This window comes from Xiphophorus maculatus, chromosome 11 (genome assembly GCF_002775205.1).
Source record: "Xiphophorus maculatus strain JP 163 A chromosome 11, X_maculatus-5.0-male, whole genome shotgun sequence".
Lineage (NCBI taxonomy): Eukaryota > Metazoa > Chordata > Actinopteri > Cyprinodontiformes > Poeciliidae > Xiphophorus > Xiphophorus maculatus.
The window spans coordinates 13,085,318-13,103,208 of record NC_036453.1 but is presented as its reverse complement, the minus strand read 5'-3'; the positions used below and the strand labels follow the sequence as shown (position 1 = coordinate 13,103,208).

The following is a 17,891-nucleotide window of genomic DNA, read 5'->3' as shown; positions in this document are numbered from 1 at the left end:
AATGTTTCATCTCTCATCCAAAAGGCTTCTTCAGTTTTGAAGTACAGAAGTAAATAAGTAAACCTTTATTTACATGTATCCTTTCAAGTAGGGTCAGGACTTCAATTTTTCAAATTCTAATGAAATAATTACAGAGATTTTAATGCAGCAACATCTTTTTTCCCAGGCCGGAACCTTTTTATTCACGTGTTTCTGGTACACCCAAAAATCTGATGCACATGTGAAATCCGCAAATGATGATGATGGAGAACAAAACCGCTTCTCTCGGCTTACTGAGAGTTAATTTCAGCTTCCAAAGCGATCTGATTGGATGCTGGAAAAGACTATTGTTGTGCTAAAAGGAGTTAGCCTGTCAGCCAAGCTGTTCAGGCCTGAAAGAGCATCTCAATGCTAAACATGTAGCAGCAGCGCAGATGCTACCGCTAATGTCAGCGTCCACAGTCTGTGGTATCTTTGGTATTTTTCAAAGAATCAACTAGATAAACGAGAATTCGGGGTTTGTTTGTTTCTTTTATTGGACAGATTGCTCAGTTGGCGTTGCTTTGTCTCTTGTGTGTGAGAGCCTTTTAAATCCCATAAAAAATAATGAAAGCTTGAAGGGTTCAAAGGTCGAATATTCCTCTTAAAATGGTCAGAATGATCAAATATGTGAAAGGGAGATGAATTAAGAATTTTATTTAAGCCAAAACATTTCTTAGAAGCTCATTTTTATACTCTGGAGCGCCATCTGCACCGTCACAAGGTAAAGTGCTTCAGTTTGGTTCTCTTATTATTACATCACCGGCTGGAAGTTTGCCAAATGATGGAGGAGCATCCATTAGTGCTGCAGGTTACTGATGACTAGTAAAACTGCATTTTTCTGGCGGTCCTGATGAATAGCACGACATTCATCGTACGCCGCCCTCATGACGGCCGGATAATTACAATCTATAAGGAGTTTCACATGTTAATGTTTCCAACGCAGGAGGAAATGGGCTAGCGTACATTAAACACTTCAGAGGGGAAATAGCATAAATGAGGCAATTAGAGATGCAGAAAAATGTTTCTATGTTATCATTCTGCTTGGGTCAGAGTTTCAGGTCATTTGGCATCAGCACATTATCAGTATGGCAGCTTTTCCCCAAAGCAAATGCTTCAGAAATGTTGATCAATCTGCCAAGTACTTCAACAGGTCACAACATTTCCAGTGTTAGTGGAAATTAAGCGTCAAGATAATCTGAACTTCAAGTTTTAATAGAACACAGTCAATAATTTAATGCCAAGTGGCAAAACATTAGATTTAAGGAAGCCAGGCTGAATGCACTGAGTCAGCCTGAGCAAGCATGTGGTGACAGTGGAAAGAAACAACTCACAGGAAGAACCCTACAACAATCTAAACCACAATAATTATTTTATTTATTTATTACATCTAGCTTAGAAGCAGGACAACATTTTCCTGAAGAGGAACATCATCTCCAGAGCGAAACATGGTGGCGGTAGTATGATGGTCTGGGGGATGAAACATGGTGGTGGCAGTATGATGGTCTGGGGGATGAAACATGGTGGTGGCAGTATGATGGTCTGGGGGATGAAACATGGTGGTGGCAGTATGATGATCTGGGGATGAAACATGGTGGTGGCAGTGTGATGGTCTGGAGGATGAAACATGGTGGTGGCAGTATGATGGTCTGGGGCTGTAACTGATGAAGCCTTGAACTTGGCTCTTAAGATCCAGATCACCTCGGTTCTGCAGCAGGACAATGATCCAGAGCACACCAGCAACTTCACCTCCACTCTTTGGTTACCTAGTAACTCACTCGCTCTTTGGTTGCCTAGCAACAATCTATTGCGTAACTGGCGCAGCAGCAGTTCAAGGTTTCCCCACTGAGCTTCATAACTGCTTAAAATTTTTTTTAAAAAACAACGTGGAGCAAAAATTGTGGATAAAACAGGAAAGGTCACACCATCAGGTTGGTAGAATTTCAGATATTTAAAACCATAAACTGATCAATTATTATATGTATTGATTGACATGAAACGGTTATATTGTGCTACATTTGCCATATCGTCCAGCCATATTTTAGTCTGGATTATAACTTTTCTTCACTTCTTATTTTGCCACTGAAATGTTTCCTCTTTGGTTTTGTTTGCTAATTATGTTTTTACCATATAAAACATTCTGGACGGCCTTACTGCTGAAATGAGGCACTTGACCGGATTATTAAGTTTCAAGGGCAATCACTTTCTCACACAGGGCCAGGTTGCTTTTGAAAGCTGTTTTTTTGTGTTTGTTCAGGTCATATTTGTGTAATATTAACATTAGTTTGGTCTGAGTGTGACACTGAAGCAGAACAGAAGAAAATCCTCCAGCAGGTTGGTACTTGCTGCAGCACCACTGAGCACCTTGTTTCTGTCTGATCAAACGGTAATTTTTCACGTTTGGCATTTTTCTCCCTCACTCAGCCTCGATATATTGTCATCATTACCAGGCTCGTCCGCTGTGACAGGGTGTGAATAAATCTTGCAAATGAGGTTTGAAGTGGCCTTTTCTTTTGCCCAACTTGACAAGGTTAATTCGAACGTGCGATCCACACTCCTGCGCAGTCAAGATCATTTCAAGGCCCTGATTTTCATGTGCCAATCCTGCAGCAAGCAAACCGGGGGAAAATGGAGAATCTGAGTGTGACGCTTTGCTGCTGCTGGTGGCGTGTGTGTAGGGGTGTGTGTGTGTGTGTGTGTGAGGATTTAAATAATCAGGTGCTGTGAATGGAGGGTCACATTTTAATCTGTGGTATCATCTAAAGCAGCAGGCTGCTAGCCGCTACGTCCCTTAGCAAAACGTAGCAGACTCAAAGTTTACTTTGATGAGTACTGTATACTTGAGTATATCGAGTATAGTGCGGTCCATGTACTTGTAGTGTAGTAGAAAGTATACTAATTAAATACTTAAGTTTAAGTTTATAAAACATGACGATCAGCAATAAATCAATACTTTTCATTTGCATGGTTTTTCTTTCTGCCAAAACCTGGATGATGAAAATCTTCAGTTTGCTGTTTTGGTCTCAACTGGCCTTTTTTTTTTTTTTTTTTTTTTTTTAAAGGATAATTTTGTTTACAGAAACTTCATAATTCATTTTATATTTTATTTCTGTTGTTTTGTTTATTTACTTTGGATATTTAAGATGTCTTCCAGCTCTGGTGTTAAATGTTCATTCGAGTTTAAAGTTTGTTGATCTTTGAGAATGCGTACTTGCGTTGTTATGCCATTACCATTATATGACATAAAAATGCTCTCAAAACAACAACGTCATCGTTTATCGCAACAACTTCTGGGACTATTTGCCATCCAGCAAAATTTGTTATCCTGTCTGGCCAACATGTGGCTGGTTTTGAGTTGTTGTTCAACGTTTTTTCTGTGTGTTATTTTTTTCTTTGCTGTGGTGCAATGCACTCAATTAATAATACATACTGTATATCTCCAGGTATCGTATCCAAGAATCGTATTTTTGCTAAACAACAACATGCAATGTGTCCACAGCTTATGAAAGATAAACTACAAACACAGAGCCTCATTTTTAGCATGAAATAATCATACTAATAACAGGGCTGAACGATGTGGCTGAAGAACTTATCACAACATGAGCATCTATCAACAATTATTGATTAGATTTTTTGTTTTAACCATCTGAAATACTACCAAACTGGTGGCTTGACCTTTACGGTTTTCATCTTCAGTTTTCACTTTACACCGTTGTTTATTTTAAGCACAAAACTGAAACTGCTGCTGTTACTCAACAGGTTGTTGCTAGGTAACTCAAGTTGGTAAGTTGGGGGATTTGAAACTGCTTGTTACCCTGCAAGGTCGTTGCTAGGCAACTACACAGTGAGAGGGTTAGTTGTTGCCACCAACCCCACGTAACTAGCATAGAGGTTGAGCAGCTAAAGGTTTCCTCTGCCTACATCTCCCAGAAGGCCGTGCGGTTCTGTATATCGTTAGCTTTCTAAAATAATGTTGTCAAAACGTATTTTTGCGAAATAAACACCACCTCTCTATTGCCAAAAGGTGACTTAGGCAAAAAATGACTTTGGTGACTATATTGAATATTGATATGTATTATCAATTGAGCATGTGTCTATTACAATATATGCCTTGCTACTGATTAATTGTGCAGCCCTAACTCGTAGTAGACGTTGTGAATGAGTCACTTTTTGCTGCGGGGTAACTCTGTGCTCCGCTGCCCCTCCTCAGGTACCTACTTCACGCACGAAGCCAAAGGTGCAGACGACGCGGCGGACGCAGACACAGCCATCATCAATGCAGAGGGCGGCCACACCAACTCGGACGAAAAGAAGGAGTATTACATCTAACCCGAACTGGGGGGAACCCCGCCCTCGCTCGGGTGTCGTCGCCGGCACGCCGAGCCGCTTTCCCGGGGATGGGGCTGGGGGGGTTTTTGACGGATTCGGATCGCTTTTTGGTGAAAGGGAAGGAGGAGGGATTTTGAAGGAAAAGCCTGGTTTTACGCCGTCGTTTAGTCTAGTCTGCAGATGTAGATGGAATGTTATTTGTGTTTAAGATAAAAAAGACAAAATATTAAAAAAAAGATAAAAGCGAGTCGGGGGGTGGGGGTGGGGTGGGAGTGGGTGGGGGCGCCAGATGTTGCCAGAAATCACTGTAGAGAGCTTCACCATTTAACACCTCCCTAACTGCTGGTACGAAGTTTTATCTTTTAGTTCCACCATTTGCAGAAAATTCTGTGCCTTGTTCTGAATTTTTTTGTTCTCTCCACACTCTACACCCGTGCTGATCGTCATTTGCATAACCTCGTTGCTCTTTTTTCCCCGTTTTTCATCTTCCCCCCCCCCCCCCCCCCCCCCCCCAACACTTGTTATTATCAGCGTGCTGTCGGCTTTTGTATGAGGGTAAAATTACACAGCCACTTTATTCATTTCTCTAAATGTGTCTGCACACGCGCGCTCTACTCCTCTCCTGCATAACAAACACTCTTTCAAGTATACTGTGATTTGTCTCAAGCCATTTCCTCTCTCTTTTTCCTCTGAGGTTCTGAAGACGTAATGCATGGAGTGCTTTGTGTGTCACTGTACGGACAGCCTAAACCAGACGTGGGTTTGTTTTTATTAAACTCCCCCACCAACAACACCTTAAAGTACAGGCAGAAGCAAGCATGCGAAAGTTTATGGGTCATTTTGCCTCTTCTCCTAATTTCTGTCACATCTGGAAACAAGCAAATTCATACATTTGTACGTAAACTAATTGAATCTCATGCAAACTTTAATTTATTTGTATATAACTGTCTATTAAACCGTCATTTATTTATTTTTATCCTACAATTGATTCTGACCCTTAATTAAATCAAAATAACATTAAGTGAGATTGTAGATCTTAACCACAGACTTACTGTGTTTTCTCACCTGATGGTCTGGTCGACTCGGTTCGATTGGGAATAAAAGTTGCAACATTTGTTACACTTTCAAATTGGCTTTGAGTCAAACCAACCAAACCTTTTGAGCACCTTGTTCTCCTCCTTACCTGCGGGGGCGCTGCACCAGGAACCACATGAAAACGACACTGTGCGTGAATCCTTCTTCATCAGATAGTATAAAAATGGAGTGTTGTCGGATTTTAGCAGTCAGAGGATTTGTGTAGTTTATCTTTGGGTAAAAACCACGAGCCATTTCTTTCGCTTAGGCTAACATGTTTGTTTTGGTTGTATTTACCCAGAATGCCCTGCGCTGTAGTCCGCTTCCTACTTCTGGAGCGGTCTCTGGTCCGCTTGGTGTTCACATTTAGAACCAAACCAGAGTTCACTTTTCTGACAAAATGGTGACGGGGCAAAATGACCAGAACGTTTGCAAAAATAAACACCGACAGATTTTGACCAATCTTGACTTGCTTTCTGAATTGCATCCCTAATTTTCTTCCATGTTGCTTAATTAAAACTTCCTCCTTTTTCTTATGATTAAAATGCCTGTACATACCGGCGTTTCAGTTTGTTTGCATTTTCTCTCAATCGAAAGTATTATTTCTCTTCCAAGTGGAGAAAATAAGAAATAAAGTATCCTATGCTCGTGTTGTGTAGTTAACGCAGTAGAAATAACCGCCTTAACCAGCTTTAAACTGAAACATCTGTAAGTTTGAACTTCATTTGAGCTCTAGCGGGCGTTGGTCGGTGGGTTCATTTATTCTCAGAAACACTGGATGTAGATGAAGCCAGAGGAATCACAAATCCTTTCTACAGCCTCCCACAGTAACGCCCGAACGCCTTGGTTCTCATCTTAAGTTCTGACAAACGGAGAGGAAACCGAACGGCTCTGAGGGTCACACCACTCGGGTTCTGCTTTCACCCGCCCGCTTTTTGAATGCTTCGATATTTCACACGTCTTTTGCATGTCTGTGTCCGCGCCAGGATCGCTTCGGCTCCGCTTCAGCACCGCCTGCCAGAACCGAACCGGAGTCGGTTTGGAGTTATGCCAAAAGTTATTGTTTGCCTGTAAAATAACTTCCTTCACATTTCCTGCTCCGTGCCGTTAATCCGTTGTTTGCATCAGCTTGTCAACAATGCAGAGCGCCTGGTGGTTCTGTTGTGGTTCTTATGAGTTCACACGGCAAGCAACACGTTTAATGAGTCCAGGACAGATGTGGGTGGACGTGGGTGGAGGTAGCGCTTCTTCCAGTGGGAATATTTAGCGGTTTCCACTCCTCGTGTCACATAAAGATTGTATGCCATCATCTGTATCACTGTCATTTTAATTCTGGGTGTTTTTCCAGGGCAAAATGTACAAGTTAGAACAGGTCTGTGGGCATTAAAAACTATTTCATCACTTTTTTTTTTTTTTGCAAAAAAATCATTGTTAGGTAATGGGATTTTAGTCTCCTCAGTCGGCCTCTGTCACTTTAAATTAAGCTGCTGCTGACCACGCCCCCCAACTCAATGTTTACACTCGCAGCTGAAAATGGCTGCAAACAGAGGAGCAATTATACAACTATACATCTTTGAAAAGCATTAGTAGAGCCTCCTGCATAACCAACAAGAACACAGCAAATGGTTTCTGGATGGTAAGTCAACAACAAAACACTTCTGTTCTTATACAGCAGTAAAACTAACTGACCAAACATTCTGGAGCTCAGTTTTGGGTTGCTAGGTAACGGGCTGAGTTCCGCTGTGGTTGCTAGGTAACAGGGCGGTGCCTGCTGATTGGTGACATTACATTCTGGAGATTTTTGAAACGGCTAATTTTCCAGACACCAAACAACATGAACGTATCGCCGAAAACAGCTGAGTGGTTTTGTTTTAAGTGCTTGGGCTGTTAGAAGCTGTAGAAACCCAAGTGGAAATGCAAAAACGTGCAAAATATGATTGCGGCCCCATCTGCATTTATCTAATGCACATGTCAAAATCATGAATATATGCTCACATATTTAAAATCATGTGAAAACAATGAATTAATCCCACTAAATATCTTGGGCCTTTAGGAATCCCAAGACAAATTAGCTCCTATCGTCATCATTTTAGGAAAATGCTCAAAATTTTGGAAATTTTATCTTTTTTTTTAGGATTTTCCCTCGGTAAGCTAAAGGTTTTTCATATAGCATCATAGGCATTAAGACCTTACCTGACAAAATGTTAGAGGTAGTGATATGACTTTTAGTGAGCGTAAGAATGTCTTAGGCAGAGAAGATGGCAGAAAGGAGAAATAATCTTTGTGAAATGGAGAGATCTCTGCCAGCAGCAGGCTCTGCTCCGACTGTTTGGTTTTCCATTACTTCCCTATTTTGTGGTAATTTCTTCACATTAAAACAAGTTTAAACAAACAGCCAATCACAGTGAACTGCTGGCATCTGAGCACCCACATGCAATAAATGCAAACACTCCCTTCCTGTTTTTATTTTAGAAGTAGTGAAGTGGTGTCACTTGACTGTAGAAGAAGAAATTTTCAAATAATCAACAGCTGAAAATCTCTAAAACTGACTAAATCCCTTAATCGCCTCTATATAAAGTTGGCAGCTCAGACAATTTGTTCTGATTGACTTTTTGTCAGACCGTCGGACTCACAGTTAGTCTGATAATCACTGATATAATTAATGAAATACAGTTTTAATCAGAACTAACTTTTCAACCCTCTTAGCTCAAAAGACGTTACAGTGAAGTGGAGAAAAGATGACAATAAACAACAAAATATACAAGAAAAATGTTAATGCATCACCCAGATCAGCCATAAAATTAGCATTTAAGCTAGCATGAGCATTTTAGCTACGTTTATCTTTTTGCAAACCGAATAGGGAATGCTACTGTAGGCCAATATTTCAGTGATAGCCCTCATGCTAACATCAGCAATTTAGTTAAAATGATCATTTGATCTATTTATGATAAGCCCAACACACTGAATGGAGTGAGTTCATGTTAGTCAACATGTGAGGTTTAGCCCATTTGCTTTTAATAACATTTACACAGCTAACATTGGCTTTTTAGCTAGTTTTGACCTACCACCTCTGTCTTCTGCTGACTTTATTTATTATATTTTTTTCAGTTCATCAGTATAAATACATATCAGTCAAAATCGCTGAACGTTTTGGACTGAAAACTACTTTTAGAGTTCCTGTTTGGGGAACTGAGTGTTGCTTGCAGTGTGTCCTCATATCTACCACTAGTTGTGACTTTTAAGCATTTCATTGTATTTTATAAATGTGAATCACATCAGCTGTGCGATAGCTTTAAAATATCATCGTCATGCATGAAGACAGCATTTAGGCTTTTTATGTTGGGGATTTGAAGCTGAGGTTTGTCTCAAAGGAACGGATTGAAATGCATTCTTTAACCTTTCCCCGTCTGCGCTAATGAAATGTTCGCAGCCCTAGAAAAGAACAGTTGGGTTAGCTGCAGCCGGGAGTTTCATTTTTTTGGCTTTTTCACCGGACGTGTACATATTAGTTACACACATTTCGTGTGCTCGATTTAATAAGTCACATATAAATCACCACTATGTTCACTCTGTATGCTGACGACACTGTTTTGTGTTTGTGTAAACTGGATGGGTGGGGGTAGGGCAACGGGGGCTGATTAGGTTAGATGTTTCACGGTCTGGTGTCTGAATAAAATAAAAAAAGACAAATATCTGACTGGTTATTGTTGCTTTATGGATCACAGAGCAGATACCACTTCATCTGTTAGGCTGCAACTTTGTGATTTGTATTCTACAGTGAGCACTGTTTTTGCTTCCATGACCAATGGCAGCTTCCACTTAGATCCAGTTTTAAGACATAAAGTCGTCAATACAGGAACTGACGGGGATGTTGCTTCTTCCTTAAGGCCGATTTGTTGATTTTGACTTTTTTGTACTCCTAAAAACATGAAAGATACCATTTGTGTGTGTCGAATTAATCAGAGATTGGAGTAAATGACACATAAGGTTTTGACTTATTTTTCTGGATATTCCCTGTAAATTAAAAGAAAAAGAAATAAAGAACGCACATATGTTGTAACTGAGGTAGTTTCCTGCACATTGGATCCCTTTGATAATGTCCCGTCTCAGGTTCGTGTGTTGCTGACCGATGTGACTGCATCTCAGGTAGAATGCAAAGTTTAGGCCCCACCTGTCGACAACATAAAGGCATGTACAAATGCGTTCATCAAGTCCGGAAGTGCAAACACATTCTTTTTAGGTCCAGAACTGGTGAGATGTTCTGCATATACAATATGTTGTACATGTTTTATGTATTTTTTCTTAATATTTGGTGCACTGTTTAAAAAAAAAAAGAAAAAAAAGTGTTAAGTATTGCTTTTCTTTGACATATCATACGTTTATTGGAATGAAGCAGGATCAGAAACGTGTCGTGGCTGTACTACTGTCACTTTGAACGCTCCACCGCCTTTTCAAACTCCTTTGATTCCCCAAGAAAAAAGAAAATGATTTGATTGTTCCACCCGGTTCTTGTTTTCAGATTGTTCTTTTTGTCTCTCTGCTGTACTTGAGAAAAATGTAATGTGTATTAATGGAGAACAGGAGTTCCACATTCCCATACACATTTTGTATTGGTTCATAAATAGACATTTTTACAAAACAATGAAGAGTTCTTGTCTTAATAAAAGAGAAAAGATATTAATGTCCAAAATAATATGTGTTGGCTTTTTTTAATTTCAGATCTGTGGGTCAGAAACAAGAGACACAGATAATATCCTGTTTGTGCACAGAGTTGAGCAGCTTTAATAAACTGCTAAATTTAACAAAGAATACAAATAATTTAAGTAGGGATGGGATTTACATTAATTACATAGATTATAACACAATTAATCTAATTTTTTCCAAGCCGGAACCTTTATACTTGCACGTTTCTGATACGTTCGTAAATCGGACACACAAGCGACATTTTGCAAACAGCGATGGATGATGAAGCCACTTCTCTGCTTTCTCCTTTTCTTTGTGTCCATTACATTTGAAATAAACCCAAAGCAAAATTTAATAAAGTTTATATATATCAAGTGGACCATCAACGCTGTCATTCTCCACTTGTGAAAGTAAATCTATTGGGTCTCTCTTTGACACTTGGACAACAATTCAGAGTGCCACACTGCTGAACAGGACACGTAAAAACAAAAATGGCAGCATCCAAACCTCCAACTCAAAGGCAAGCGATGCTAGTTAGCAACCGCTAGTTCCTGTTTATCACAACCTTGCGTAGCGTCAACATCTGATGAAACTTTGATTCGCTCCAAACCAATTGATGGATACGTGCCAAATTTGGATGACAATTGGATAGAAACATGGCTACTGCCTCAGTCAAGTCAGAGGTCATAATTCAACAATAAGAAAAAAAAACGGAGGGGAAGGGAATGATCTCCCAATAAAAGCAAAAAAACGGTCTGATAGCGATCTGGAGAAACAGAAAAGGAGTTTCTGGCAGGTGGCAGCTGCTTCAGGAACTGGATGACTTGTAATTGACTTCCTGAACTGACCTAAAGCCCAAACACAGCTTGATTCTGTAGCAGGACGGGAATTTTAAAGTCCAAGTCATCTTTAAAAACCCCAGACATTTCATTAACATTTGTTACATTTGAAGTGAGAAAGTGCATTTATTTTAGCTCTCTATCTTCTTCATCTCCAGTTATACTTTTCTGCTTTCTCATAAACTTTCATTTTGACGTTGCTGAAGGTTTCCTACTACTTAAAGTAATTTTTTCTTTTACATTTTTGTTGAAACTACAACTATATGATGACAGTATGACATGAGACAAATAATCTGTTAAAAAAAAATCGATCTTTCTCTGGGTGCTAACTGGAAACAACCAATCAGAGCCAGGAGGCGGGGATGAGCGTTGTCAATCAAGCCCATGTACGCTAAGGCCAGTTAGCATAGCCACCAATGACAGCGAATAATCTGTTTTCTTGTAATGGTAAGTTGTTTCTCCACCATTAGGACATTTAGCAGCTTGGGCACAAAGTTGATTAACAGCACTAAGCCCCGCCTTTTGACTCTGATTGGTTGTTTTTGATGCATTCCTTCAGAAGGCAATATCAGCTCAGAGAGTAGGTGGAGGAGTTCGATCTTTTCACAGATTGTCTCCTAATCGGAGGCGGTTCTAGTCTGTTTGACACCACCCACCGTTCCCACCCCCCTCCGCTGGCAGTGGGCTGGGGGGGGGACATGGGGAGCTGATGGGGGTTGTGTTGTGGGTGTTGGTGTGATCGTCATCTGTGTCTGCCATCCAGTTTGCGTTTCTTTATTTTGCAAAAACTTATTTAGTAAGCTTATTGACGTAGCGTTACTTACTGACGTCGGACCACTTTTTTCAGTAACGAGTAATCTAACGCGTTGCTATTTCAGATCCAGTAGTCAGACTACAGTTACTTACTGTATCTTAATCACTTTGCGTTACTGTGCGTTATTATTATCTTTTGTAATTTAATTTTATTCCCTCTACGCGTCTTGGGGCCTGAACGACGTTTCTGTGCGACATCAGCAGCAGCGACAGAAATGTAAACAATGGAGAGAGACGCGCATTTTGTTGCTGGAAAAACAGGAAATAATTTGAGTTTCGGTAGCCGAGCCTGATTATTATAAGCGGCTTTGGGCTTGCAAATTTAATGAGTTGAGGGCCGCGGTTTTTGGGCTAGGAAATAAGCAGACAGAAACGCCAGTAGTGTAAATTACAGAAGACTCAGACTGTACTCAATATTAAATATTTATTCAGTTGTTATGTTTAGGGACTTCAGTACTTAAATCTTGGTTCTACAAGATTTACTTTAACCTTAGACAAACAGACATGCTTTGCAAAAATACTTCTCCTTGACACTTATTTCTTTACAATTGGTTATCACACTGAGTAAAACACATACAGCTTCACAAACTGCTGCGTGTGTGGAGGAACCAATCTGCTCCACAGTTTAACTTGGCGCCATGCCTTCAAGACAACACACAGGGCAAACCTGACCAACCCCTACACCACTGTCAGACACTGAGAAGGGCAAATTAACCCTCGAGCAGGAAACAGACTCTTACTAATGTAAAAACCAAAAAAAAGAACTGTTTAGAAATCACATTCAGTGATAGCATAGTTGATTTGCAAAAGTAACTTAGATTACAAGTAACGTTTTAGTTACTTTCAGCAGCTGCTGACAACTCTCTGCCACCTGTGAAAATTACATTGATCTTTGCCAATACTTATGTAACTGAAAGTTATTTTATAATATAACATCAACAATGTGTCTCCACTTATAAGGCTGACCTGAAAGGGAGATTGTCTAATGGTTACAACAGTTCAAAAAAGACTTTAGTCCTTTTTACGTGTTTTTATGTGTTCCACTATTATCTCCTGACAACTGTCGTCTAGAGACGGCGGTCGCTCCCCAAGACGCTTAGAGGAAATAAAATTACATTACAAAATAAAACAGCAACGAACAATGATTTTGATAAGTAACTTTAATCTGATTACTGGATTTGAAATAGTAACGCTTTAGATTACTCGTTACTGAAAGAAGAGGTCTGACGTCAGTAACGCGTTACTGACATCACTGATCAGATTATGACTCTCTAATATCCTCACAGATTAACTACCATCTGAGGGACATTTCTGAGTGTTTGTTGACGACTAACCTGACCTGATTTGACAACCATGGGGGGGAGGGGTTCCCACAAAATGCCACCTTGGGCAGATGCCCATGTCAGATTCCGTCACTGTTCATAATAAGACATTTTTTTCTCCTAAATGTTAAATACTGCAACTTTAACATTTGCTACATGTAGTGAGGAATGACGTCAGAAAGTGCATTGTATTCATCTTTTCCGCTAAAATAACATCATGTTGCTCTTCAAAGAGTTTCATCTCAACTTTTAAACTTGTCTGCTTTTGCATACGGTTCTTAAAGTTTCACTTTTTGTGAAGTTTCTAAAGCCTTCCTGCTTCTTAACCTTCCTTTAATCTGTTGACTTTAATGATGAAAGGTGATGTGAAAGTCTTCTGCTCAGCATTCGGGCTTTGACTCGGCCGCCCCCCCACCAGGAAACCCGGGGCCCCGCGCAGCATGGACCGGGGAGGGATGACGACAGCCTCCGCACCTGAAGCCACGCTCCGCTTTCAAACGCTGCCACACGCCTGGTGTGTCATCATTTTGTGGCGTAGTTTCACGTTAATCTCATTTTGGAACGACCCGAATAGCTGATGCGTTCCGACAGAAGCTGTGGCAGGACGTTTTGTCATAAAATCTGTTTAACCACACTTTCATTCCAAACACCGGAAATTGGTTTATTACTAGACATATTATTAAATTAAGATATCGCTAATTATACTTTCACTAGATTAAACACCAACTTGAAATATTTCTAATTACGTTTCTGACTTTTATAAATGACATCAGGTTTCCCATCGAGTTATGATTGCTTCAATTCAAGATGTCCACAATGAATTTACTATCTGAAACACATATTTCAGGCTAATCATAATTTAATACATTTAGCATATATAGTTATAGATATTTTAAATGTATTTTTAGAAAATAGTTTTAATAGATTCAAATTACATTGCAGATGTCTTGAAAGCAAATAATGACTCAGCAAAACTAAATTAGAGATATTTGGGATCCAAATTTCTTTTGCGATGTCTCCAAATGAATTTGAGATTTCTTCGCCGTTGACTTGATTCGAGATTTCAAGATATCTTGAATTTTGAATTATCATTCTTAGTAGTCAGAATGTAAACACAGATATCTTAAATAACTAGGCCTGTCACGACAGCAAACTTTGCTGAGCGATTAATTGTCTCAAAAATTATTGCGATAAACGATAATATTGTTTGAAGACCTTTTTACACTGATTTAATGAAAATAATGTAATAATGCACGTGATTTCCTGCCAAAGATAGATACACTTTATTTTCAAAAGAACACTAAACACTGGAACTGATAAACAAAATAAACAAAACAACCAAAAACAAAAATAAAATGGATTCTCAGTCTCCATTAACAAAAAATGCACTTGAAAAAAACACTAAACAACATCAAGCCAAAGTGGAAATAAATACTGCATTCAACCAAAAGAGGGCAGATTATGAAGTCTGTATATTATGTTGCCCTTCAGTAATAATTAGATTTAAATAGAGAAGATTGGCACATCGACTACGTGATGCAATAGTTCACGCGACATGATTTTTTGCTCCTGTTGTTCCCCTTACAACAATCTTAGAACATTGGTCTTTCTAAGATTGTGTGGTGTGTTACGGTAGATCCTCGTTGCCGCTCCGATCTAAATCAGGGGTTTTCCCCAACTGACAGCAGCCTGTTGAATGTGACAGGCAGCCAATCAGACAGCGTGGATTCCCCTCCATGTTTTCTGAGGGTAAATTATGGAGGGGAATCCCAAACAGCTGACACGAAGCAACCCGAAGTCCAGCGGACATTGGAGATGATATGTGGAAACAACATTAATGTTTATTCAACATGCAAAGAATATAGAAATGACAAGGGGAGGAGTTGGAGCGAAACCCGGCAACTTTTCAGCTGTTCTTCGTTAACGTGACGTAAATAGGTTCTAATGATTTTCATTCAGTCAGGACTTTACGCTGACACTAGTTACATGCATTGCAGGTAGATTGTAGTAAAGCATTAATTAATGCCTGGTTTTAAAATTAGTTCACTGGACTTGTAGCCATTATTTTGTGCCCATTGTTGGACACCACACAGCAGGAACGAACCCGATTGAACAGTTATACCTAGGATTTCTGTCGGCTAATGTGTGGTCTGTCAGGTTTTGAAAATGGGTCGACAATCGGCCGACAGCTCCAAGATCGTGTCAGCGCTGAGCTTTACACGAAGGAAATGAGGAAGGGAAGGGAGAGCACCGGAGTTGAGCCTTTTTTCATTCAGTGTCATTAACAGAAAGAAAAAAAGGCCGGAAGAGGCGATAATGCCGATAATTAAAATGATGTCGATAGTTTTAATTTATTGTACGATTAATTGATTTATCGTTTATCGTGACAGGCCTATAAATAACCATTCCGGAGAGGCAAAGTGTAGCTTTAGATGTCTAGAATGTGATTACAGATAGTCAGACGAAACCAATTCCATATTAAAAAGGCCATTTGGACTCCTCAAAATGTAATTGAAGGTATCCAGATTATAATTCTTAGTGGTCAGGATGTAATTGCAGATGTCTTAAATTATCATTCCGGATGGCCAAAATGCATGTTCTGATATCTAGAATGTCTTTATTTTTTTTTTCTTGTCTTTTTTGTTTGTCTGTTTTTATGTTAAACGGGCTGCCATAGTCCAACTCTATTCCGAGGTGGGCTTATGAAATCTTAATCAAATGCGCGCCGTTAACAAGCAGCGTAAAACAAGGAGTCCTAATTAACGCAATCAAAAGGCTAATACCTGGAGGAGCGTCGGGAAAGCTGAGTAAAAGCCCGAAGCGTGCAGCTGACGTCGGGACTAATCGATGGAGCTGTCCGTCATGGAGAAAATGTAACTCCTGTCCTCATATTTAATGTACGTCAGCCAGTCTTTGAAATCCTCAAACCGTTCGGTTTTCAGACGATGACTGGAGTAAAAGACGATGTTATCTTTTTAATTACATTTGCACCTCAGGCTCTCATTATAGCTGGAGTGCTGTACATAATGAGGCAACATCTTAAATAAGTAAAGGTGATCCAGCTATTGATTAGAGAGAGAAGACCCGCGGCAGGCCATCAGTCATAGAAAACGTGCCAGTGAGTTCATGTTTAATGCGCTCACACACTCATTACTCAACATCCTCCAATCAGTTAGACCAGAAAGCGCTTCGCTTCATTCCTGGCTTCTGTTGTTATAGCCAGAACAGAATTATTCTGCTTTATTTGATGGGTTTTTTTTTTTTTGGTTTTTTTTTAGCGTGGTAATAAAATCAGGCTATTAATGCTTTCTGGTGTGTTTGTTTTAACCTCACAAGTCATAAAAGGTTATCATCCACATAGAGGATGTCAGCTGCTTTAGAAGATTATGTTTTACAAACAATCCAACTGAAGCCTCAATTAAAGGAAACCTTTTATACCTTCTTTTAATCAAGTTAGAATAAGTACAGGGTACATAGGGTGATATGCAAAAGAAAAGCTTAAGAAACAGGTGGAAAGATATCGCAGCAAATGGTTTCTGGACGGTGAGTCAACAACTGAACACTTCTCTTTTCCAGCAGCCGTTGTAAAACCAGCTGACCAATCAGTGCTCGACGGAGCTCTGTGTGGGTTGCTAGGTAATGTGGCACTGTGCTCCAATTGCAACTTAAAAAGTCTGGACGCATTTGAAACGGCTCATTTTCCAAACACCAATAAAACATTAAAGGGGCAAAATTATGTAAAATCAGCTTTTGTAATTTTCCATCATGTTATGTTTTTCCCTCAGCAAAAACATACCTGGAGTGTTGCCTTTAATCTCCATGGCAACCATTCAGCTGTGCAAAACGCCTGGTTAGACCTAGCCCCGCCTTCTAGCAGCTCCTCCCCCACTCAGCTCCTTCAGACTAGCCAACAGCAATTGGCAAACACGTGGTGGAACTGCTGAGTTCATCATAGGAGTAACGCTGGTAAAAATGTTGTTAAAGGGTTAATAGAGGAGCCATGTTGGGATGACTTCCTGAAGGCAGAGCTTCAGAGAGAGCAGGAGTTTCTTAAAGAGACAGAGGCCCAATTTCACAACGTTAAATCAGGAAGTAAAATTTCCTTTAAGTAATTGATATAAATAACATTTTTATAACAACTGAAGTTAATCTAGTTACTTGACTGTGCTACAAAATGGCACAATGTGCCAGAAAAATACATAATACTGCCACTTTAAAATTTAAGAAAAACAAAAGTTTAATAATCTTGTAGCCTAAGAATACGAAGTTAGAGATTTACGTTTTGCATTTCAGTTAAGATTTCAACATTTCTTGAGCTACAATGTCAAATGTTTAATAGTTTTACAAAGTGAAAGCAGCTTATCAGTCAGCTGGTAGAGAAAGCTGTCCCTCGTGGCGTGAACAGGTGAAGTGGTTTGATTCAGAGGCTGTGTGATGGTCTGGGCCAGGAAAGAGTGCAGCCATAAACTGCACGTAATGGCAACCCTTAAGGGCTCTTAGGAAATTAGTCTGCTTGTAAGGGCAACGATTAAACGTCTGCAATCAGACCGGGTCTCCATTTAGGCTGAGAAGACTTAATCATTTTTGCTTGTAATCAAGAAATATCAAGTAACTTAATGGAGTTCTCTACGGCCAATTATTTATTTATGCTGAAGGAATCACAGCTTGACACCGACACGCTAAAATGAGAGGTTCTGCTCGAGTGCTGACATAGTGGACTGTTCTTCCATTAAATCTCTAACCATTAATCAAGAGATGTACCTTAAAACAATAGTATTTTATAACATTTATTTGGAGTGCAGTCTCATAATAT

General features: G+C 39.7%; 1 protein-coding gene across 4 annotated transcripts in view; it reads left to right on the top strand.

Annotated features, from left to right (window-relative positions):
- Positions 1–4,595, top strand: part of LOC102219342 (cell adhesion molecule 1-like) — a 388,017-nt gene extending 383,422 nt beyond the window's left edge. For all 4 annotated transcript variants that reach the window (XM_023342782.1, XM_023342783.1, XM_023342784.1 and 1 more), the window contains one exon: positions 4,229–4,595. In XM_023342782.1, the coding sequence (XP_023198550.1) occupies positions 4,229–4,347 (119 nt within the window). In that variant the 3' untranslated portion in view covers positions 4,348–4,595. The remainder of the gene's footprint in view (positions 1–4,228) is intronic.
- The last annotated feature ends 13,296 nt before the right edge of the window (positions 4,596–17,891 follow it).